Source organism: Cebus imitator, unplaced genomic scaffold (assembly GCF_001604975.1).
Source record: "Cebus imitator isolate Cc_AM_T3 unplaced genomic scaffold, Cebus_imitator-1.0 Scaffold288, whole genome shotgun sequence".
Lineage (NCBI taxonomy): Eukaryota > Metazoa > Chordata > Mammalia > Primates > Cebidae > Cebus > Cebus imitator.
Window position 1 is genome coordinate 1,345,628 of NW_016107603.1, and position 24,468 is coordinate 1,370,095.

The 24,468-nt window shown below is 34.4% G+C and overlaps 1 protein-coding gene across 8 annotated transcripts in view; it reads left to right on the forward strand.

The window, feature by feature from the left end:
- Nucleotides 1-18,032, forward strand: part of AP3S1 (adaptor related protein complex 3 subunit sigma 1) — an 85,223-nt gene extending 67,191 nt beyond the window's left edge. For 3 of the 8 annotated variants that reach the window (XM_017502026.2, XM_037729051.1, XM_017502028.2), the window contains 2 exons: nt 6,950-7,057; nt 17,314-18,032. In XM_017502026.2, the coding sequence (XP_017357515.1) occupies nt 6,950-7,057; nt 17,314-17,442 (237 nt within the window). In that variant the 3' untranslated portion in view covers nt 17,443-18,032. Of the gene's footprint in view, nt 1-6,949; nt 7,058-10,806; nt 10,848-16,040; nt 16,089-17,313 lie in introns of all 8 variants that reach the window. The other 5 variants (XM_017502029.2, XM_037729050.1, XM_017502025.2 and 2 more) reach the window with 3 other exon arrangements.
- The last annotated feature ends 6,436 nt before the right edge of the window (nt 18,033-24,468 follow it).

Here is a 24,468-nt window from a genome sequence, read left to right on the forward strand (position 1 = left end):
AAAAAAAAAGCAGGAGTTGCAATTCTCATCTCTGATAAAATAGACTTAAAGCAACAAAGATCAAAAGAGACAAAGAAGGACACTACATAATGGTAAAAGGATCAATGCAACAAGAAGAGCTAATGATCCTAAATATATATGCACCCAATACAGGAACACCCAGAAAAATAAGGCAAGTTCTTAATGACTTACAAAGACACTTAGACTCCCACACAATAATAGTGGGAGACTTTAACACCCCATTGTCAATATTAGAGAGAACAACAAGACAGAAAATTAACAAGGATATCCAGGACTTGAACTCAGACCTGGAACAAGCAAACCTAATAGACATTTACAGAACGCTTCACCCCAAATCCACAGAATATATATTCTTCTCAGCACCACATCACACCTACTCTAAAATTGACCACGTAATTGGAAGCAAATCACTCCTCAGCAAATGCAAAAGAATGGAAATCATAACAAACAGTCTCTCAGACCACAGTGCAATCAAGTTAGAACTCAGAATGCAGAAACTAATTCAGAACCACACAGCTTCATGGAAACTGAACTACTGGCTCTTGAATGTTAACTGGATAAACAATGAAATGAAGGCAGAAATAAAGATGTTCTTTGAAACCAACGAGAACGAAGACACAACATACCAGAATCTCTGGGACACATTTAAAGCAGTCTCTAGAGGAAAATATATAGCAATAAGTGCCCACATGAGAAGCAAAGAGAGACCGAAAATTGACACCCTATCATCAAAATTGAAAGAGCTAGAGGAGCAAGAAAAAAAAAACTCAAAACCTAGCAGAAGACAAGAAATAACTAACATCAGAGTAGAACTGAAGGAGATAGACACACAAAAAAAGATTCAAAAAATCAGTAAATCCAGGAGCTCGTTTTTCGAAAAGAATAACAAAATAGACAGACCACTAGCCAGATTAATAAAAAAGAAAAGAGAGAATAACCAAATAGATGCAATAAAAAGCGATAAAGGGGATATCCCCACAGATTCCACAGAAATTCAAACCATCATCAGAAATTATTGCAAACAACTCTATGCACGTAAACTAGTAAACCTGAAAGAAATGGATAAATTCCTGGACTCTTGCCTCCTCCCAGGCCTAAACCAGGAAGAAGTCGAAACCCTGAATAGACCAATAACAAGGTCTGAAGTTGAGGCAGCAATTAAGAGCCTACCACCCAAAAAAAGCCCAGGTCCAGATGGGTTCACAGCCGAATTCTACCAGCCATTCAAAGAAGGGCTGGTACTATTCCTTCTGAAACTATTCCAAATAACCCAAAAAGAGGGAATCCTTCCCAAATCATTTTATGAGACCAACATCATCCTGATACCAAAACCCGGCAGAGATTCAACAAGAAAAGAAAACTTCAGGCCAATATCCGTGATGAACATAGATGCAAAAATCTTCAATAAAATACTGGCAAACCGATTGCAACAGCACATCAAAAAGCGTATACACCATGATGAAGTAGGCTTCATCCCAGGGATGCAAGGCTGGTTCAACATACGCAAGTCTATAAACATAATTCACCACATAGACAGAACCAAAGACAAAAAACACATGATTATCTCAATTGATGCAGAGAAGGCCTTTGACAAAATTCAACAGCGCTTTATGCTAAAAACCCTCAATAAACTATGTATTGACGGAACGTATCTCTAAATAATAAAACCTATTTACCACAAACCAATAGCCAATATCATACTGAAGGGGCAAAAACTGGAAGCATTCCCTTTGCAATCTGGCTCTAGACAAGGATGCCCTCTCTCACCACTCCTATTCAATATAGTACTAGAAGTTCAAGCCAGAGCAATCAGGCAAAAAAACGAAAAAAGGGTATTCAAATAGGAAAGGAGGAAGTCAAATTGTCTCTATTTGCAGACGACATGATTGTATATCTAGAAGACCCCATTGTCTCAGCCCAAAATCTCCTGAAACTGATAAGCAACTTCAGCAAAGTCTCAGGATACAAAATCAATGTGCAAAAATCACAAGCATTCCTATATACCAATAACAGACTTAAAGAGAGCCAACTCAAGAATGAACTGCCATTCACAATTGCTACAAAGAGAATAAAATACCTAGGAATACAACTAACAAGGAACGTAAAGGACTTCTTCAAGGAGAACTACAAATCACTGCTCAACGAAATAAGAGAGGACACAAACAGATGGAGAAAGATTCCATGTTCATGGTTAGGAAGAATCAATATCGTGAAAACGGCCATACTGCCCAAAGTAATTTACAGATTCAACGCTATCCCCATCAAGCTACCAATGAACTTCTTCACAGAACTGGAAAAAAACACCTTAAACCTTATATGAAACCAAAAGAGAGCCCGCATAGCCAAGTCAATTCTAAGCAAAAAGAACAAAGCGGGAGACATCACACTACCGGACTTCAAACTATACTACAAGGCTACAGTAATCAAAACAGCATGGCACTGTTACCAAAACAGAGATGTAGACCAATGGAACAGAACAGAGGCCTTGGAGGCAACACAGCATATCTACAACCATCCGATATTTGACAAACCTGACAAAAACAAGCAATGTGGAAAGGATTCCCTGTTTAATAAATGGTATTGGGAAAACTGGCTAGCCATGTGCAGAAAGCAGAAACTGGATTCCTTCCTGACACCCTACACTAAAATTAACTCCAGATGGATTAAAGACTTAAACATAAGACCTAACACCATAAAAACCCTGGAAGAAAATCTAGGCAAAACCATTCAGGACATAGGCGTAGGCAAGGACTTCATGACCAAAACACCAAAAGCATTGGCAACAAAAGCCAAAATAGACAAATGGGACCTAATCAAACTCCACAGCTTCTGCATGGCAAAAGAAACAGTCATTAGAGTGAATTGGCAACCAACAGAATGGGAAAAAATTTTTGCAGTCAACCCATCTGACAAAAGGCTGATAGCCAGAATTTACAAAGAACTAAAACAGATTTACAAGAAAAAAACAAATAAGCCCATTCAAAAGTGGGCAAAGGATATGAACAGACACTTTAGAAAAGAAGACATACATGAGGCCAACAAACATATGAAAAAATGCTCATCATCACTGGTCATTAGAGAAATGCAAATCAAAACTACATTGAGATACCATCTCACGCCAGTTAGAATGGCAATCATTAAAAAAATCTGGAAACAGGTGCTGGAGAGGATGTGGAGAAATAGGAACACTTTTACACTGTTGGTGGGAGTGTAAATTAGTTCAACATTGTGGAAGACAGTGTGGCAATTCCTCAAGGATCTAGAAATAGAAATTCCATTTGACCCAGCAATCCCATTTCTGGGTATATATCCAAAGGATTATAAATTGTTCTGCTATGAGGACACATGCACACAAATGTTAATTGCAGCACTGTTTACAATAGCAAAGACCTGGAACCAATCCAAATGCCCGTTGATGACAGGCTGGATAGGGAAAATGTGGCACATATACACCATGGAATATTATGCAGCCATAAAAAAACGATGAATTTGTGTCCTTTGTCGGGACATGGATGAACCTGGAAACCATCATTCTCAGCAAACTGACACAAGAGCAGAAAATCAAACACTGCATGTTCTCACTCATAGGCGGGTGTTGAACAATGAGAACACATGGACACAGGGAGGGGAGCACTACACACTGGGGTCTGCTGGGGGGACATAGGGGAGGGACTGTTGGGGGTGGGGAGTTGGGGAGAGAGAGCATGGGAAGAAATGCCAGATATAGGTGTTGGGGAGGAAGGCAGCAAATCACACTGCCATATGTTTACCTATGGCAACTATCTTGCATGTTCTTCAAATGTACCCCAAAACCTAAAATGCAATAAAAAATAAATAAATAAAAAATAAATTAAAAAAAAAAAAGAATGAAAGGTAGAAAACATGAAAAAGAAAAGAGACCATGAAGGATACGTTTAACATGTATTATACGAGTATTTGAAGGGTCTTATCCAGTTGAGAATAAAAAAGAATGAAGAATAATTAAAGCATTTTAGTAGGAAAACAAGGTCTCTCAGTGGTCTAGAAAGGCTTGATATTTGTTTTATAAATAATAATGTCATTTAAGAGGGAGAGGTATTAATGGGAAGTAAAAGCACAGTAGAGTCTCATATTTAAAAGGAAGAGAATAGTGTAATAAAATTAGATCAAAGTAACAAATATTGGGAGAAAAGAGAAAGTATAATTAAAAGTAGAAATAATATTCAGTACACTAAGAGTAAATTGAATTAAATAATTCATTGAAGATAGAGATGGGTTTAAATAAAAGGCACAGTTTATATAGGAATGGCTGGATAAATTCTAGAGTAATTTTCTTTATATTTACCAATTTTCATAACTGGTTGCTTTTCTAATATCCACCAAAAAAGATCATTTAAGTTTTTTAGTATCCTATGACATAAAAATTTTAGTATATTTGATTTGTTTTAATTGCAGATATTATTTTCTTTTCTGTTCAAGTTGCCCATCTTTGGCCAGTAGGAACTCCTTCAGGTTGTCTTTTCTAAGTTCATTTGACCTGACCTACCCCCTGTCATAGACTTTGGTAGCTGTCTTGTGTTGTGGTCAAGCTAGATGTTCCAAACTCATATTATTCATTTCCTGTTACAAACATGTTGGCAGCCATTCTTTTCTAGGAGTCCAGATTCCTTTTTGTTGGAGATAGTATATAGTAACCACAGTCTAAAGGTGCTCATAATTATGAAGCTGCTCATTGTTTCTTGGCCTTCAGTGAAGAGCATTATATATATTTTCTGCACCAGCCTTCAAGTCAGCCATTTCTCCAAGGAACCCTGGCTTCCTTTAGTGGTGAATGATATTTAGAAATGATGATTTGGGCACTGTGTTTGCTCATTGTTACCGGGGTGACATGGCTCCTGGTTCTTAGTGAACTGAGCTGGGAAATAGATGTATATGAACACAGCTGTTTCTAGATCTTGATATGTATGTTAAAAATCATTGACCACTTCTTAATACCTCATTGTCTAATACAATACTGGCTTTCTTGTTTTTAGAATTTATTCTGGCTTTCTTTTTCATATTTGCAACTTGCTTTTCTGACAGAGCTCAGTGAGAGTTCCCATTATAAAAATATGTGTCTAATAATAATGTCAATTCACTGTTTTAAATTTTTGTAATTTTGTTTGTTTGCTCTTACCAACAGTTTCATTTATCATTGTCATATGTATATTAGGCACCAGTGTCTTTTGTAATTTTCCTAACTTAATTTCTCATTCCTTCCTGCCTCTAATTCTTTATTTTCTTGCAGAACTGTGAAAATTAATTTATATAATAAGTTCTCATTTGTGTAAATTAGATGTGCATATACACACATGCAACAAGTGTGTGCACAGCAAGTATTCTAGGATACCTAAGTAAGATACAGCTAACTGACTAGCTTTGGATAAAGGGACCTAATAACAGATGCAGAGTGTGTTAGAGACTATTACTCATACATAAGTTTCTCTATGAGCTTTTAGTCATTTGCCTATGTTGTGTTTTTTTAAAATATATAAATTTTTCTTCAAAATTTGTGCATGAGGTATCCATGTTTCCAAAATGAAAAATAGTAAATAATGATTTTTTTTTTTTTTTGAGACAGGATCTCACTCTATTACCTAGGCTGGGGTGCAGTGGTGTGATTTTGGCTCACTGCAACCTCCACTTCGTGGGCTCAGGTAGTCCTCCTGCATCAGCCTCCCAAGTAGCTGGAAGTACAGGCATGAGGCAGTATGCCTGGCTAATTTTCTGCATTTTTTTAGAGACAGGGTTTTGCAGTATTGCCCAGCCTGGTCTTGAACTCCTAAGCTCAAAGTGATCTGTCCAACTCAGCCCCCCAAAGTGTTGGGATTACAGGTGTGAGCCATCATACCATCGGCCTCCAAGGATATTTTTTAAATTATGAATAAATTTGCATGAAATCTTATAAGAAATTTAAATTGAATAATGTATATTTGACTTCTAAAAAGACTTTGTTGAAAAAAATTAATTACCTTATAATATTTAGTGGTTCTAAGGTAAGCACTTACATGAATTATTTGTTTAATTCTTATGGTAATCCTATGAGGTGCCTATATTATTTCTGTCTCTGTTTCATAAATAAGGTAACAGACTCAAAGAGCTTGAGGTAACTGAAGGGCTACAACTAATAAATGATAGAGTCAGTATTCATACTTATCTAATTTTAGGGTCTCCATTTCTAACCTTACCACATTATTTTAAAAAAATTATAGCAGAATACATTCTTCTGTGAAATGTAATTCAGCTCTGAATTGTTGATTTTTTGATCCAATAATAACTTATGAAAAGACATGAAGTTATATTTTTACTCCCCAACAGAAGATATCATTTTTTGTCATTATAAGATATATTTATGAGAAGAAACCGGAGTATTACATGTGCAGAGGATTTGGGGATAAAAGCACTATTAAAGTACCCACAGTTTTTTAAAAATTTACTTTTTTTCCAATCTAGACCCTGTCAGAAGTACCATACTACATTGCTTCATTAATTACCATGAGCATAAAATAACAACCTAATAATTGTTGGCTAAGAATCTGACATAAAAGGCCCGTGTAGATTATATCTTAGTATTAAACTTGACATATTAACAGTAATGGTAGTTAAATTTCCTAGTCATTTATTTTGTTTTGAATACTGCATTGGATTACCTTGTTTATTCCTTTCAACAGTTCTGTGAAGGTGGTACTATTATTTTTGTTTTATAGCTCATTAAGCTCAGGCTTAAGGAGGTTATATAACTGCCTACAGCTTCACAGTAGTGATGAAAGTAGATTATGAGCCCATACTCCAAGTTGTTTTTACCACTCATACTTTTAAAATAGACAAAGTGGTATTTGAAACAAAAAGTGAAATCATAAAACATTTTTTAGTGAATTTTCTTTGAGCATATATTCTTTTTTCCCTTTAGGTTCACAATATTCTTGCAGAAATGGTGATGGGGGGAATGGTATTGGAGACAAACATGAATGAGATTGTTACACAAATTGATGCACAAAATAAGCTGGAAAAATCTGAGGTAAGAATGGAAAATGCTATAATTAAGGAAGGTTCTCAGCATGATGACAACTTACGCATGATTTGTAGCTTTCACTGTTTGTCCTTCAGTATCACCCTTTAGGTTCAACCGTTACACTTATTCAGGTTTTAAAAAAAATGGAATATGCACACATTAGTATGCTAAATATTCTGTGACTATTATCTACCAAACAGCTTTCTGTATTCTTTTTTTTAGCCACAATCATATAGCTGCCTTGGGTAATAAGCACAATTCCAAATCTTATTGCTTAAAAGAATTATCTGAATAATGGAATCTAACATTTGCTTTGTAAAACTTTAGTAATTATCAAGGAAATCTTAGAGCTGATATTTTAAAGATATATAAATTTTGTGTTACAAATCTTCTGAAAAAAGGACAGGAAATGGGATTCTTAAAAGGAAGTAATGTTTCAAGTTATAAATAAATGCCTAGCATGTCTGAGTTCACATTCAAAAAAGAAATTCAGTACCTTAATATTTTAATTCTAGATCTTTCCCTAAGATCACTGACAAGTTAGTTAAGTCACATATTTTAGACATTGATACCTCTATATTCATGGTTTTTATTGCATTCTGTAAGATCGGTTTGTTATACTTGGCTTTCTGCTGTTAGATTCAACCTTAGATTGGATAAATAAGGAACAACCAGCACTTTAGCATTGTATAAAACCCTGCTTCAGAATTTTAGTGACTCTTTGCTTAAGCACTAGGCTGAATATCAGTAGCAGGTGCTGTAGCTGAGCCACCCAGGTTCACATTATTTTGGTTGTTTATTACCCTAACAGAGGTTTAGAAAGATCAGTAGTTTTATCACTTAAGGTCAGGAGTTTGAGACTAGCCTGGCCAACATGGTGAAACCCTGTCTTAAAATAAAAAGAAAAAAACCAATTATCCAGGCCTATGGGGCGCACCTGTAATCTCAGCGACTCAGGAGGCTGAGGCAAGAGAATTGCTTGAACCCTGGAGGCACAGGTTGCAGTGAGCCAAGATCATGCACTCCAGCCTGGGCAACAGGGTAAAACTTCATTTCAAAAAAAAAAAAAAAGAAAGATCAATAGTTTTGATACCTCATTCACCACTCAGCTTGTTTGAGGATACTCTTACATTTGGTTTCTACAGCCATAACTCAGATTGGAAAAAACACATTTTATTTATAATTATTAGTGTTAAGCTCAGATATTTAGTTGATTTAAAGTAAATATTACTATGAAAGCATCAAGGTATTAAAAATACACTGGCATTAATATACAACAGGTGAGTTCTGAAAAATTTATCTTGTTGGCATTTTAAAGGATTAGCTAACTCAATTCTATGCCCATTTGAATTGAAGGAAACGCAGGATGAAGAATAAATCTGAAATCTAGAAACAGTTGAAGCTTTCTTATAAAAACATTTGCCAGTGTTCTCTTTTAAATTTAAAATAGTTTTGCATTTTTCTTTATCTCAATTTGCCATTCCTGTTGGTTTCCCAAAGGAGAAGTTTATAATGGTTATGTAAGCTAAGACTCTCCTAAGTAACTGTATATATTTTGTTTGTCCTATAGCCAGTATTTAAAATATTGGCTTTTGAAAGTGGAAAATATAAATTAGGTTAATAGAGAAAATTTTGTTTTAGGACAAGGAAAAAGACTCATAATTTTATTTAATATAACTGACTTGCAATGTATTATTTAGTATAGAAAAGATTACAATAAACCCTGAGCTATTGCTTTTAAAGTTTTAAAATGTGTGTCATTTGTTAAACATTGCTTTACAAAACTGTATGGTTATAGATTTTAAATGCCAAGGGACAAACAGTGATGCAATCCTTTAATAACTGGTATAATGAATAGAGTATCTAGTGATTTGTGAACTCTGTATAATCATCTATAAAAAATATTGACCACTTGTCTGGAATTTTCACCTTTCCAGGTACTTAACTCCTTTTCATTGCTGGTGGTCCTTCTTTTTATTTTGCTACTTAACATATTTATGCCTGGTGTTCCATTATTGGAACACTGAGCTTGTAGGTGTTATTTATATCCTACCACTCAAGTTCATCGCCAAGGTCTGATTTTTCACCAAAAATTTGCAACCTCTGGCATAAATGGATTAATGTGCTATATTGACAAAAAGGATTGCATAATGGATATTTGCTTTCTGATTGTCAAAACTTCGTTAATGAGACAATTTTTCTTCTCTATAAAGAGCAGTAAAATGTAGAATTTACATTTCAATGAAAATAGTTATAAGAATACTGTAACTTAAAATCCATTCACAGAAATAATGCTATTTAAAATGGTTTAGAATGCTGGTGATTACTTTCTATTATTCATTCCCTGATCATCTTGCATCATACATAATTAGTTGTTATCTGGTACCAAATCAGTTTTTCTTTTTTTGTCTTTTACAAGAAAGTATGTTTTAAATCTGATTGGGGATAAACCACAGAATTACACATTTTTTCTACGTGTAACATCTGCTAATATTTTTGTTATGGAATCATATTTCAAGTCAAAGTGAGGCCATTTAGTCCTGATGATCTTTTTAAAACAGTACTGAAAATTATGTTGACTAATTTTTCAGTAACTTTCATATATTTAAAGATGTTTGAAAGGCTTCTAGCTTTATTCCAGACACATTGAAATGTCAAAAGCTTTCACATGTTTCATCTCCATGTTACTTTAATTGGTTAAATTTATCAGAGAGTCTGCAGAATAATCCAAAATTACTTAAAAGCAAAGTATAAACTTTTACTAATCTTCTTACTAAATTTCAGCTAAAATGTACTATATAAGCACAAACTTAAAGAAAAACTTGTTTGGCTGGGCGCAGTGGTTCATGCCTGTTATCCCAGCACTTTGGGAGGCCGAAGCAGGCAGATCACCCAAGGTCAGAATTCAAGACCAGCCTGGCAAACATGGTGAAACCCTGTCTCTACTAAAAATACAAAAAAATTAGCCAGGCGTGGTGGCACTCGCCTGTAATCTTAGTTACCCTGGAGGCTGAGGCAGGAGAATTGCCTGAGGTGGAGGCTGCGGTGATCTGAGATTGTGCCACCACACTGTAGCCTGGGTGACAGAGCGAGACTCCGTCTCAAAAAAAACACACAAAAAAAGACTTGTTTAAAATCAAGAATGTCATGATTGATGAAATAACTGATTATCAATATTTTTAAAAATCATATAAGAAATATTTTAGGAACATCATTTATCTTTGAAATCAGTTAAGACATAGCTTTTTAAATATAACATGCATTTGTCTAGGAGCCTTTGTCAGAAATCAAAGCTTTTATTATGTTGATCTAAAGTTAGTACATTTCTGGTAATAGAAAAAAGTGAACCAGTTTAATTCCCAATAACTAGACAGGTAGAAGCAAAGCTCTCTCAGATCCTTAAAGAGAGAAGCAAAGATATGCTCTGAATATATTTTCATCTATTTTGTTTTGATAGAAAAATGGTTTACTATAACATTGGAATATTGGGAGAGGAGGGTTTAAGCTGGGAGGTTGATGGGATTGGGGGGGAAGTGTAAGAGGTACTCAGGAACCTGCCTAAGAATAAAAGGACTCCCTGGGGGTGGAGGTAGAGGGGTGGGGTTGGGGAGATTTGTTAGCTTTTATGTACTTCATGTTATTCTTAAGATGGATAAATGGGTCTGAATTTAGTCACTACTTTTTGAAAGTCAGTCCTCTTTTTTTTCCCCGAACATCCTGATCTTTCTAGCTCTTTCCATTCTTCTCTCTTACAGACCTTTATCTTTCAGTCTCCCAGACAGGACAGGTAGACAAGGTATTGCTGACTTTGAGAAAAATGTACTATAACAAAGGGAAAGCAAAATGATGTCAAAGGCAATTAATTATTTAGGCCAGACTCAAAAATTCTTTGTGTTAATAAACCCATATAGTCCCTGTAGCCTATTTTCCATTCTAGTTTCTCCTTGTAGTTTCTTCATCTTTTATTGGACTTAGTGTATTTTACTAGTATTATCATTGATGTCATGTTTGTTCTGTTTTGTCTGCCTGCATTGTAAAAGGAAAGTTTACATTTATTTTAAACATTGTCATCTAAGTGACAAATTGCATTTATAGAAATGACAATTTTCTTTGTATATAAAAACGTAAAATTTATTTTGAGCATCATATAGCAGAACCAATCTTAATTTAACTCTCCAGATTTGTTTTTCTCCATCTCTAAATTAGGATTCTAACATAAAATTGCCTGCTGGGTTTTGGAAGCTGTGAATTTAAAAACCAAAAGCTGAACCTTTAGAGTTTTGCATACAAAATGGGAAGCAGCAAAGGCTTAGAATAGTGACTGTTAAATAGTACTTTTTCCCCTCAAATGGTTTTCAGTTCCAAAGTCTTAACAATTACTTTTACAGTTTTGACCTGCAGGTGCATATTAACAGTAGCCAACAGAAAATAAGTTTAGAAATCTTGTAAAACTTGACTTAAATGCTTGAAAAACTGAATTAAATATATTGACCAAAATACAGTGGGTTTTCATTATAGCAAAGCTTCTAATGTCCAAACATGTTATAATTAAAATCAATAAAAATGTTAATGTTTTAGTTAGTATTGAGCAAAAACCCTGAATATTTTTGCAAAACGTACTGGCAAATATTGGGAATGTTTTTAATAGACCTCTAGTTTTACAAAACTAATTTTTCTTCTGATATTTGCTGTACATTTTTTCGCACCATAAATTAACTGTGTAAATTGCTTTTCTAAAAGTTCCATGTGGGTAGTGATAAGCAACTCTTTTGTATAAAACCATGTCAAGAAAAGAAATGTTTATATCTCTGATCGAAAATTTCAAAATAAGAGTAATTTATTGAGAGAAAAAAATGTATAAACTTACTAATTAGAAAAACATCACTAAAAATTGATTATTGTCATAATATCACAAAGCATTGCCTTTTAGCCACTAAATTTTAACTCTATTCTCTGCATGTGTTTGAGAAGTAGCAACATATTAGTGGCTTTATAGTATCTTCTTTTGAGATTGTGGGCAATATCACAAAACTGGGGTACCATTTTTGGTCTCTCTACTTATGTTATTTTGTCCCTTATATAGAGAATACATAGTAGTCTCATTCTCAGCATTGGTCAAAATTATTGCCAGTTTCTATGTTACTGGCAATATAACTTATGTTAAACTGCTATTTTCCAGCAGAGAACCACTAATCACTTATGTCTGTTAACTTTTATTACTAGAACTGGTAATTGGCCTTTTAAAAAAAATCAGATTTCTATTTCCAAAGAGTAGAGAATAATAAAAGTGGCTTTAAAATGCAGATGTTGGAAGGTCAGCTCATGAGTTGGTTCTGCCTCTCTACATTGATATACACATTTGTTTTGTACTTCTACAAAATTATGGTGAGAATCCTTGAGGTCACTTGTAACGGTCAAAACTAGTAATAATAAATCCATGAAAGTCATTGGTCTGCTCTTTTTATTCATGCAGGCAAATCCCGTATTTGAAATTAAAGCTATAATTGAAAATAATCTGTACAAAATGACTATTAATTTTGAAGGTTTTTGAATGTTTGAACATTCTAATTTTGTTAAAACTGTAAAATGCCATAGCTCTTCCTCATCAGAGAATTGTTATGAGCATATCTAAATCTGTTTATAATTGCAGTATTAAAGCACTGCCATTAAAGCAAAGAACAAGCTTATTATATAGCCCCAGATTAAAAGTTATTCTGCCTCATACTGAGAAATTTTTAAAACTGTTGACATTTTCTTTTTTGCTCAAAAACATGCTTTCAAAATCTGCCATTATTTTGTTAATGATTTTGAGTCTGAAACCATTTAATATTGTGTTTATTAATGTTGGTGTTCTTTCACTTTGCTGTTAGGTCAAAATTATGAATGTGCATATAGCAACTTCCAGCAGGAAGGGTGGGTAAAGGTTTTAATATGTAAAAATTGTTCCAACTACCATCTTATTATGCTGTATTTTAAACTTGAAAAAAATATATTTTAAGATGGTAGGATGGTATTTTATGTCTTAGATGAAATAAGTAACAAGATTACTACTTTCCTTTTCCCTCAAGAAAGTTGATCGTTTATTGCATGAGGAAAAGGGAGCTATCAGGGTCTTTGAAATATATTCTAGTAATGCTGCTTTTTCAGTTTTGCTTGCACACATTTTGTTTATTTTTGGGTCTGGCAATTTAAAAACAAAATCAAAAACAAATCATATCCATCCATTACTATCTTTGTGATTCTTCAAGTGCTTGAAATTTCCAGGAGTATGTCTGTATAAGTCTTCTATCTGTTTGGCCTCATTTTGGTATACCTGCAGACTTCATTTTGTTTTCTTTCTCTTAATTCTGTTAATTTATTTAATCTCATGGGAGAGAAAACATGATCATTCTTTTATATACTGTACTTCATTCTTTCATCCAATTCATACTCTTAACAGCTTTGGATTCATATATTTGTTTTTATTGGTGTAGTCGCTGCAGTTTACCTGCCATGGTGGTGCTCAAGTATAACATAGATGGAAACAAGTTATTTCTCCAGTAGAATTTCATTCTTTTTTATTTCTGCTATGTATCAACTACATAATCTTAAATCTTTAAGAACTATGTTGTTCTGTCAGAAATATCTTATTTTTACATTTAAAAATATACTTACAGTAATCCCTCTATCTGTGGGGGATACATTCTAAAACCCCCAGTGGATGCCTGAAACTGTAGATACTACTGAACCTTATATATGCTGTTTTTTCCTATACACATATACATACAATAAAATTTAATTTATAAAATAGGTACAGTAAGAGTTTAACAACTAATAATAAAAGAGAACAGTTATAACAGTATAATGTAAACAGGTTGTGTGAGGCCAGGTATGCTGGCTCACACCTCTAATCCCAATACCTTAAGGGGCCAAGACAGGAGAATCACTTGAGGCCAGGAGTTTGAGCCAGTCTGGGCAACACAGTGAGACCCCATCTCTACAAAAAGATATGATATTTTTTACATTGGCTGGGCCTAGTGGGACACACTTGTAGTTCCAGCTATTCAGGAGACAGGTGAGAAGATCACTTGAGCCTAGGAGTTCAAGGGTGCAGTGAGCCATGGTCACATCATTCACTCCAGCCTCAGGGACAGAGTGAGACCCTGTCTCTTAAAAAAAAAAAAAAAAAAAAAACAGTTATGTGGATGTGGCCTCTCTCTATCACAATACTGTACTGTACCCACCTATTTTCAGACCACATTTCACATTTGACCATGGGTAAATGAAATCATGGAAAGTAAAACTACAGATAAGGGGGACTACTGTACTGCTAACAAGTCAGGTAGACTTAATTTCTATAAGTTTTAGCATTGAAAAGTTAAGTGTTAGTAAAAGTTATTTTGTTGCTTTGAGTGTATCTTACTGGAAAAAAGAAATCTTAACCAAGATGAAAATTGCTTCATACCTCTGTGTCAGCAAAATAATTTTCTAATGAAAATTTACTTTACATTTTATGTTTTAATAAAAAATGTTTCAGACATTGCTTTCATGCAAGTCTGAAAATGAAATTTGTTTTATAGCCATTCTGGTGTTGACTGAGTGACATAAAGTCTTTTTTTAGCCCTAAATTTTCATATATAAACATTGCTAGCTAGTTTAAGCATCTACTTCTTGATCAATAGTCCTTATCATATTTTCTACACATTTTATATTTTGCATAATATAATTTCTTTTTTAAATGTTAGTTTAATTAAAACTTAAAGTACATATTACAGTTTTAAATTTTCCTACCATTTAAATTATGGCATACTACACAAAAGTATTGAACATGCTTGAGAAATAATTTGATTCTCCTAATTCATTTGCGTGTTCTGAATAGTTCCCATCCTTTGCATGTCTATGGCTTGCTGCTTATGTTTAGAAGAATTGTAGTTTGTTGAGCTTAGAAACTTCTTTTAATTTTACATACTAAGCACAAATATGCTATTTAAATCAACTGCTATATTGATTTTATGTATTCTCGTTAGCAGCCAACAGTCGACACCAAAGATACAACTCAGTCTAATGAAAGTTAACAGGAAAAGTTTTTTAATCTTTTTTTTTTTTTTTTTTTTTTTGCTTTAGTTTAGCTGTTCATGGTACAGGATATTATGGAAAAGAGAGCTTTATTAACATTTGATACTAAAAAATTATGTTTACTAAATACAAGTGTAAACCATAGTGTCCAATAAATACTCAGATACACACATACACACACACACACACACACACACACACAGTTTCTCTTACAATAATAAAATCATTTAATAATTCGTGCCTTTTAAAATATTTATACTCAAATATTTGGTCAATACTTTTCTATAGTCAATTCATCATTTGTCTTTTTTATAGAAATTTTGAAGTAAAGATAGTGGCAAATTGGTCTTTTAACTAGAAAAATTACAAAATCCCCCAATCTAAAAAATGATACTACCTCCAGAACGTCTGCAATTTTGTAAATTTTTCTTCCTTAGCAGATAACATACTTCCAGGTAAAAGAAAGCCAAAAGATGGTAAATCTCTTTGAATTGGATTCTTCTTTGATCCTAACATGTCCTAAATTTTGGTAGCTAGACTTTTAACTTGAAATGATCAAATTAACGACCCTTTTGAATATAATACATGCTACCTTAATTATTATTTAGTTGCATCTCCAACATCTTTTGGAGTAGCAGCAGGGATGGGGGCATAAAAACTTCATTGCTTCAGGTAGGTATAAGTATAGAGGTCAATCACGTTTTTAGTTGTACATCAAGAATGACTAACATCCATTAAATTATAAAAATTAAATTCTCCAGCCCTATTTAGTATTAATTGGGTAGGGAGTTATTCATTTGTATTACCCTTATCGTTGCCTGTGTAGAATATACTATTAATACGATTCTACTAATTTTTCTATTATTTCCAATTCTGAATTGATAATCCATGGCTTTTATTTCATTGCTTAACAATGTTTGTATCCTTTATTTAGCAAATAGTTTACACTGGCCTATTTTGTATCAGTCAAGATTTTTCTCAGGTAACAGCTTTATTATTATTTTTATTTTAATTAACAAAGGTAGGATTACATAAGAAAACTAAAATTATGAAAAGGGACCTTAAAGCTAGTGTTTCTAATTTTATGGACATTGCCATATATAATCTAATCAAAGTGAAAGATTTGTTTTTGTTGCTTGTCCGTTTTTATACAAAATGATGCCCCTAAACTCAATGTCTTTGTTGGCTTTGTTTTATTATATAGCCTAAATAAAAATTAATGAAAAAATTAATTGGTATATAAATTAAACCTTAAATATGAAGGCTGTTAATGTAGGTGAGAAAAATGATATATATGCATTTTTCTTTTATTTTTAAGCATATTTTCTTTTAAAATTATTTCACAAATTATAAATGTTCCTACTAACAAGAAAGCCAAATATTATGTACTAGTGGTACTTACTGGAAATTTTAGAATTCATTTATTTATATTTACTACCTCTTGCATTTATGCTTTTCTTTCTCTAAATTTGTGCACTGTAAGCTGAGTATATGTTGCTGAATCTATGCTATACGACAAAACATTTTTAATCATTATATTTTTATTAATGCATCAAAGGGTTGGAATGATCCTCTTTGTGTAGTTTCATCTTTAGGCATAACTGTCTTTGGATTGAGGCTTTACTTAAAAGCCTATTTTTTGAATGTTCTAGAACTTCCTTAGAAAAGTTTAAAAGAGCCCTCACAATTTTAAAAACTAATTTTATTGTTTTAAATTGTTTTAAGGGTTTATCCCTAAGTAAAGAAATTAAACAAGCATGATCTATTACTTGCAATTTTTATTTCACAGCACATATTGATAATAAATGCCATTTTAAAAGCAAAAGAACTATCATGATCATTGCAAGAGATCTTTATTAAGGAAACTAATGTAAATCATGCTTCATGCTATATGTCAGTTAAATCAAGACATAGGTGAAGACTTAGGGTTTATCATGTGAATATTGTGTGGTAGTGCACATTAATTTGTATTTAAATCTTTACGTTGTTACCATTGCATGTGTTCACTGTATTTTCTAATGTGTCACTGTTTTCTCTTTATAAATTAGTATTTCAAAGTAACCATTCCATACCAATTCAAACTACCATCTGGTCTCTAAGCTTGTTATATGAAAATCTTTTATCATTGTCTTCCATTGTAAGTGTTTTATGATGAGCTACACCTGAGTTGTACATTTTCTTTTTCTTTTATTTGCTTCTGTATACAGGCTGGCTTAGCGGGAGCTCCAGCCCGTGCTGTATCAGCTGTAAAGAATATGAATCTTCCTGAGATACCAAGAAATATTAACATTGGTGACATCAGTATAAAAGTGCCAAACCTGCCCTCTTTTAAATAAAAATTTTTAAAGGCTACTCCCAGGTAAAATCCAGGGGGAAAAGTCATCTAAGTTTACCATGCAGTTGTTTACCAAAAATAGAGGAGGAGAGTCTTAACTTTTGCTCTTGGATTTAAGTCAAGGTACTGTACAGAAGTTGTGTAAAATCATTATGAAAGTTCAATGTTGCTTTTCTTGCTCAGTGATTTTAAAGAAATTGAGTAGTTCCTATGTGATTTTTTTTTCTTTTCTAAACTGCATTCCTGTGTCCACCTACGGCATGCCTCTGTGTATTGGCTACTACAGTGTTTTAAAAAGTGTTTCAGATATTTCTTTAATTATGTACAACCTAAAATGTTGGTGTTTTGTATGGATCACAAGTGCAGCATTCCTTAATTCCTTCTGCCATTTGTCATACAATTGTTATTTAAAGAACCAAGTATGTATTGCATGAAAACATTATGACTGTTTTCTCTTAGTTTAAATAAACTCCAAGGTAACTGGACTTCTAAAGCACCTTTCTGTTTGCCTGATATCTACTTTAGCAATAATTTTTTTTTACAACCCTCTGACTCAACAAAGTAAATAAAAGTATATTTTATCACTGTTAAGCAGCTGTTAATGTTGATTTATTTTATGCTCATGTTTTTAATATTCAGAAACTCAGTAAATTATTCTAAAACTCAGTTATTTGACAAATGAAGAGCAGTCTATCTCATAGCATATTGTGCAAGATGAGATCTGGAGTAGGAGGTGACAATCTTTCTAAAATGTATATTGAGGCCAGGCGTGGTGGCTCACACCTGTAATCCCAGCACTTTGGGAGGACAAGGTGGGCAGATCACCTAAGGTCAGGAGTTTGAGACCAGCCTGACCAACATGGAGAAACGTCGTCTCTACTAAAAACACAAAATTAGCCAGGCGTGGTAGTGCATGCCTATATTCCCAGCTACTCAAGAGGCTGAGGCAGGAGAATCGTTTGAACCCAGGAGGCGGAGGTCGCGATCAGCTGAGATCATGCCATTGTGCTCCAGCCTGGGCAACAAGAGTGAAACTCCATCTCAAAAAAAAAAAAAAAAAGTATATTGAGAAAATGTAAAATCTTTTTTATACAAATAGCGTTAAGCCTTGCCTCCTGTTCTTTCTTGCCCAGATGGTGAAAAATAATTTCAGCAAATACCTAATTGATTTTGAATAGAAAAGTGCTTGGGGCTCTACTTGTCTGTTTTATAAAGCAGAGTTAAACTAATGTTTTCTCAAGTCCTAACACTCACATGTTCTGGTTTCTCATAATTAGTCCATATTTTATTTGGCCTTCCAGTGAGTGAGGTTACTTTTTCAGGTAGACTAAGGTTTTCCTTACAGTTCTAGTTCTCCTTCCTCAAATGTTCTCTTTGAATCACTTCCATAGATTTGCAGCATGTATGAATTTTACCTCAAGAACCCTGAGATGTAAGAAAAGTTATTTTATTTTTTCTAAATAAAATTAATCTGTCTCTAAGCTCCCCATTGTGTTAAGGTAACAGGAAATTTAATCTGTGATTATTGGGATTTCCATCAGCTCAAGGATATGCAAAAGTCCTAGAGAAAGGTTATGCAAAGTAGAACATTTTAGGAGGTCCCTGGTCTTTAGTCATTTGACAAATGTTTATTAAGTGCCTACTGTGCCCCCTAATTAGCCCCTGTCTTCATGGAATGATATACAGTAAGACAGAGTGCCTAGCAGCATCCCCACCGTGTCCCCCACCAGCCCACCCTTTTTCTTTTTGCTTTGTTTTTGGGGAAACACATTATGGGAAGGTTAAGTGGTTAGTATATGCCAAAATGAGGGAAACCTCTGGGCCAGACCTATTTTAACCTCAAGAAACAGTCAAAAGTGTTTTATCTCTCATTATATTCTGTCACATACCATGCCCAAACAACCTACCATCTTTCCTCCCCTCCATTCTCTCATCTCCCACCCCCACTTTCTTTCCTGCAGCAAATACTTACTGAGCATTAGCTATGTGCCAGGCATTGTTCTAGGTACTAGGATAGAGCAGGGAACAAACTAGATTCTGTTGAAACATAAATTCATGTGGGGCGAAACAATAAATGTATGATATGTCAGAAGGTGATAGTGCTATGGAGAAAAGTAAAGCTGAGTAAAAGAGACAGGGAGTAGTAAGGTTGGGGGAGAGGAGTTGGGCTGTTGCTGTGATACATAGAATGGGTAGGAGGCATCTCTGATGAAATAACCTTTGAACAAAAACCTGAAGGAGGTAAAGAAGGCGTCATGGGAATTTGTGGAGCAAAAGTAAATCCACATAGCAGGTAGCAGATGGCAGGGCCCAGAGGCAGGGACATCCTTGGGATGTTTGAGAAACAGCAAGAAGCCAGTAGCAAAATGGTCAAGAGGGACAGTGAGTTCTTTAATGTCTCTATTGTCTATCTCTCAGAATGTTTATTCATGGATAATACACAATAAGGGATATTAGCTTTTAAACTTTTGGATATTTTGTAAAGCAATAAAGCAGAAACTTCTGGTTAAACTTACGTTATTAAACACTTATTCATATTTGTCCTCTTTCAAAGCACAGTGAACTGACAGGAAAGAATTTGTGTTAAATGGACAAATAGAATCAAACAGGTGATAATAGCTACAAAATGTTTGAAGCTGGAAAGCTTGTGAATGAGCAGTATATGACTGAGCAAACCTGAGAAAGCTGAGATTTAAGTCAGCAGTGGAATAATGATGAAAGCATGTGGATTTGCATCTCAGAACCTGGAAAGACTTTAGGAAGTAGAGGTACTAATGGAACTATGAAGAGAATTATCAATTATCAAATTGTCTTATATATCAAAGCAGATGGACTCTCAAATCCCCTTCACCATATCACAAACCTTAACAATTGTCTCTCATTCATCCCTGAACTAAGAGCCTCAACTAGCCAGATCCCCTTCACCATATCATAAACCTTAGCAATTGTCTCTCATTCACACACTGAACTAAGAGAAATTACCCTAAGTACTTTCTTGGTGGGACCTCAGTCTACTTTCTCTCTCAGCTCCTAGACTGTTAGTAGCCAGGCTTATACTCTACCCTGTCAAAAGCAGGAGACTGTAGCATATTCTTGCCTAGGGATATTAGCCAAGAGAGAAGACCTACAGTTAATGATATTTTAAGCTTGCCCATTGATGTGGACCATCCATATCTTCCTCCACTAAAGCCCCTCATTGAATAGCTTCCTCCCATGCATGCAGAGCTTCCAGTCAGATGTTTAGGGCCTTACACATGAGCAGAAAGCCAAAAATCACCAAACATTTGAAGAGAGCTTCTAGTATGAAAGGTAGAGGCCAAAACAAACAACATAAACTAATAGGAAAAACATTTTAAAATTAAAAGTTATCATCACTTGTCATCTGCTATATTAGACAGCTCTTATCTTCCAAATGTTCCTGGCCCACCACTTCAGCCACTGTATAGTAACTAATTCTCCGTAGTCTTGACCAGCTTTGCTCAACTGCGACTGGATATTGCCTTGTTTTTGGCCCAAGATATAACCTGCTTCCTGCCTTGAACCTTCTCTTCATCCCAGCTGAAATGTAGGAATCCTTTTGGTACTTAGGTATGTACAATTTGGAGATGAGGGAAATTTAATACCATTCTGACTCCTGTGAGTGCAATAAATACTTCTGTTTTATACCTTGGCAGACAGTGGAGAGTATTTCAAAAGTATTTCTCAGAAAGTTCCATGGGATTGAAAGCCAGTTGCCCGGAGCAGTAACCAACTCCCTAATACATCATTTTTAAAATCTTTCCTCGCCTTTTCTGTTTAGTTCATATCCTGTACACATTCCTGGGAGTGCATTTCCCAAAAATTCTCTGTTCATAAACCTTTGTCAGAGGCTCTACTTTCAGGAAACCCAGGCTAAGTGACACCCAGGGAAATAAAAGATCAAGAATCAGAACAAAAAAAGAACATATGGGGAACCAAATGAAGTTCTTGGATATAATATAAAATATTATAAAATTGAATATTTAATGGGAAGATTGGAAGATAAAGTTGAGAGGATTTCCAAAAAGTAGAACAAAAAGGCAAATGGATGGAAAATAAAAGGTAAAATTAAAGAATCACTTCAGGTAATTCCATATCTGACCATTAGAAATTAGGGGGATGGGTGGGGAAACAAAAAATACAGGGAAGAAAATTTCCTCCTGAAAAAGGTTTTTAAAGATTGCTTAGCATAAAAACGTGAGTTTTCAGATTGAAGGGCCCACTAGGCTGCCTAGCAATGAATGAAACAAAGACCCATACCAAGTGTCTAGCAGTCCATTCTGGCTGCTGTAACAAAATACCATAAACTGGGTAACTTATAAACAACAGAAATTTATTTGTCACAGTTCTGGAGGGTGGAAATTCAAGATCAAGGCACCAGCAGTGCCTGGTGAGGCCCATTTCTCATAGAAGACACCTTATTGCTGTGTCTTCACAAGGGAAAGGGACAAATGAACTCCCTCTGGCTTCTTTTATAAGGGCAATAATCTAATTCATGAGGGCTCCAACATTATGACCTAATGACATCCTAAAGGCTGCATTTCTTAGCACTGTTGTATTGGAGATTAGGATTCAGCACACAGATTTTGAGAGACACACACGTTCAGACCATAGCACCAAGGAACATCACTGTGATTCTAAAATATGCTAAAACCTGTAAAGAGGGAGGGATAAAAGCAAGTCACAGAGGGTCAGGAATCAACATTTGAAGCCAAAAGGCAAGAGAAATAACTTCAAAATTCTGAGGAGAAATCATTTTAAACCAATTTTAAAAATTCTATGTCAGACAAATTTTCAGTTATATATTTAGTTATAATAAGTATGTTTTCATACTTGCAAAGTCCCAAAAAATGCATTTCTCTTGCCTTTTTCTCAGAAAGGCACTGAAAGATTGGTACCACCAAAGTAAAGGAATAAATTATTTTTAAAAATCAGGAGATCCAGTAACCAATTGATATAGCACAGGAGAAAGATGAATGAAAGTCACAGAACGTTGGGGAATCTTAGAAGCATAGCTTTATGGCAGACCAAAAGGACAATTATCCCTGATTGAAACAGGAAAATGAAGAGTTCAAGGAAAGATGGCTCTTTAAAAAAGAACATGGCTGGGTGCGGTGGCTCACGCTTGTAATTTCAGCACTTTGGGAGTCTGAGGCGGGCAGATCGCTTGAGATCGGGAGTTTGAGATAAGCCTGGGCAATGTGGTGAAACCCCGCCTCTAGCAAAAATATAAAAAATTAGTCAAGTGTGGTGGCGCGCACCTGTAATCCTAACTACAGAGAGGCTGAGGGAGGAGAATCGCATGAATCCAGGAGGCGGAGGTTGCAGTAAGCTGAGATCGTGCTACTATACTCCAGCCTGGGTGACTGAGCAAGACTGTCTTAAAAAATAAGTTAATTAAAATTAAAGTTTAAAAAATTAAAATTTAGTAAATTTGAGAAATATAATGTAGGTTTACATTATTTATCTTGATTATTTTGTAAGTTTATTGATAGTTGACCTTTGAACAACATGGGAATTAGGGGCACTGACCCCCTACACAATCTAAAATTTGCATATAATTTTGACTCCTCAAAAATAACTAATGGCCTACTGGACCAGAGACTTACCAATAACATAAACAACAGATTAACACATATTTGGTATGTTAAATGTACTGTATACTCAATTCTTACAATAAAACAATTTAGGGAAAAGACGACGTTAAGAAAATCATAAGAAAAACAAAATACATTATTATTACTGTTTGTTAAGTGGAGGTGGATCATCATAAAGGCCTTCATCCTCATTGTCTTTATATTGAAGAGGAGGAGGAGTGAAGTCTTGCTGTCTCAGGGGTGGCAGAAGTGGAAGAAAACCCACGTATAAGTGCATCTTGCAATTCAAACCCTTGTTCAAGGGGCAACTGTAATTTCAATCTTTATATTAGTGGAAATAGCTTTTTACTTGAAAATAACTAATGTTTGATATAATAAAATTGAGGTGAGAGGGAGGCTCTTCCTTTCAGAAATTCGTATTTTAAGATGGCTAAGCTTATAGAATGTCAGGATAGATATGAACCAGATATTGTAGCTTTTAGAAGTTCACTTCACAGTCTTTTAAGCATATGTAGAATGCCCAAAAAGAGGAAGCTTTATCTTGCCATAGTATATAGCAAGTTTTAAGATGTTTTTTGTGGCCCCACATACTAATTAGTATAATTTGAAAAGGAAGGTTGATATTTCTGATAGACCATGAGCTCACAAATTGGAAAAAGACAATCCACTAATATGCTAAGGGTAGAAATGATAAGTCATAGAAAACTAAATCTCAGTGGGTAATAAATATATAAAGATACTTAACCTCACTAGTAGCCAAGGAATGCAAATGAACAATTAGATTTTATTTTCACCTATCATATTGACAAAAACTAGAAGAGGAGGGGACAACATCCAATACTAGAGAAAATGTGGGATAATGTAAACTCTCATATTTTAATAGTGGGAATGTGATGTGCTATTACTTTTTTAAAAGCCAAGTTCTGTGAAAATTTAAAACATTAAAAATACACATATCACACATACCCCATGACCTTATTTGGAAACTCTGTATATAACTCTTCTGGGTTTATTTGTGTAGAAAGTTATTTATTATATCAAGTTTTTTTGTCAAGTAAAAAAATAACTTGGAGATATATTAAATGCCTACCAGTAAGGAAATGGTTGAATAAATTGTAGTAACTACCACACTAGCTGCAATAGCAAACAACTGGAATGACTTACATGTTTGTCAGAAGGAGACTGATGAAAAAGCTAGGTTACATCCATATTATGGAGTCCCTATGGAGACACCAAAAGGAATGAGAAATATCTCTTATATTGCTACAAAGTGATTCCTAAAATATAGTGTTAGGTTAAAAAAAAAAAGCAAAGAGGAAGGGTAGTACATATGGAATGCATATTAGGGCTCTCCAGAGAAGAGGTATATAGAGAAATATATATACTTATTTATAGATTATACACTCACACAC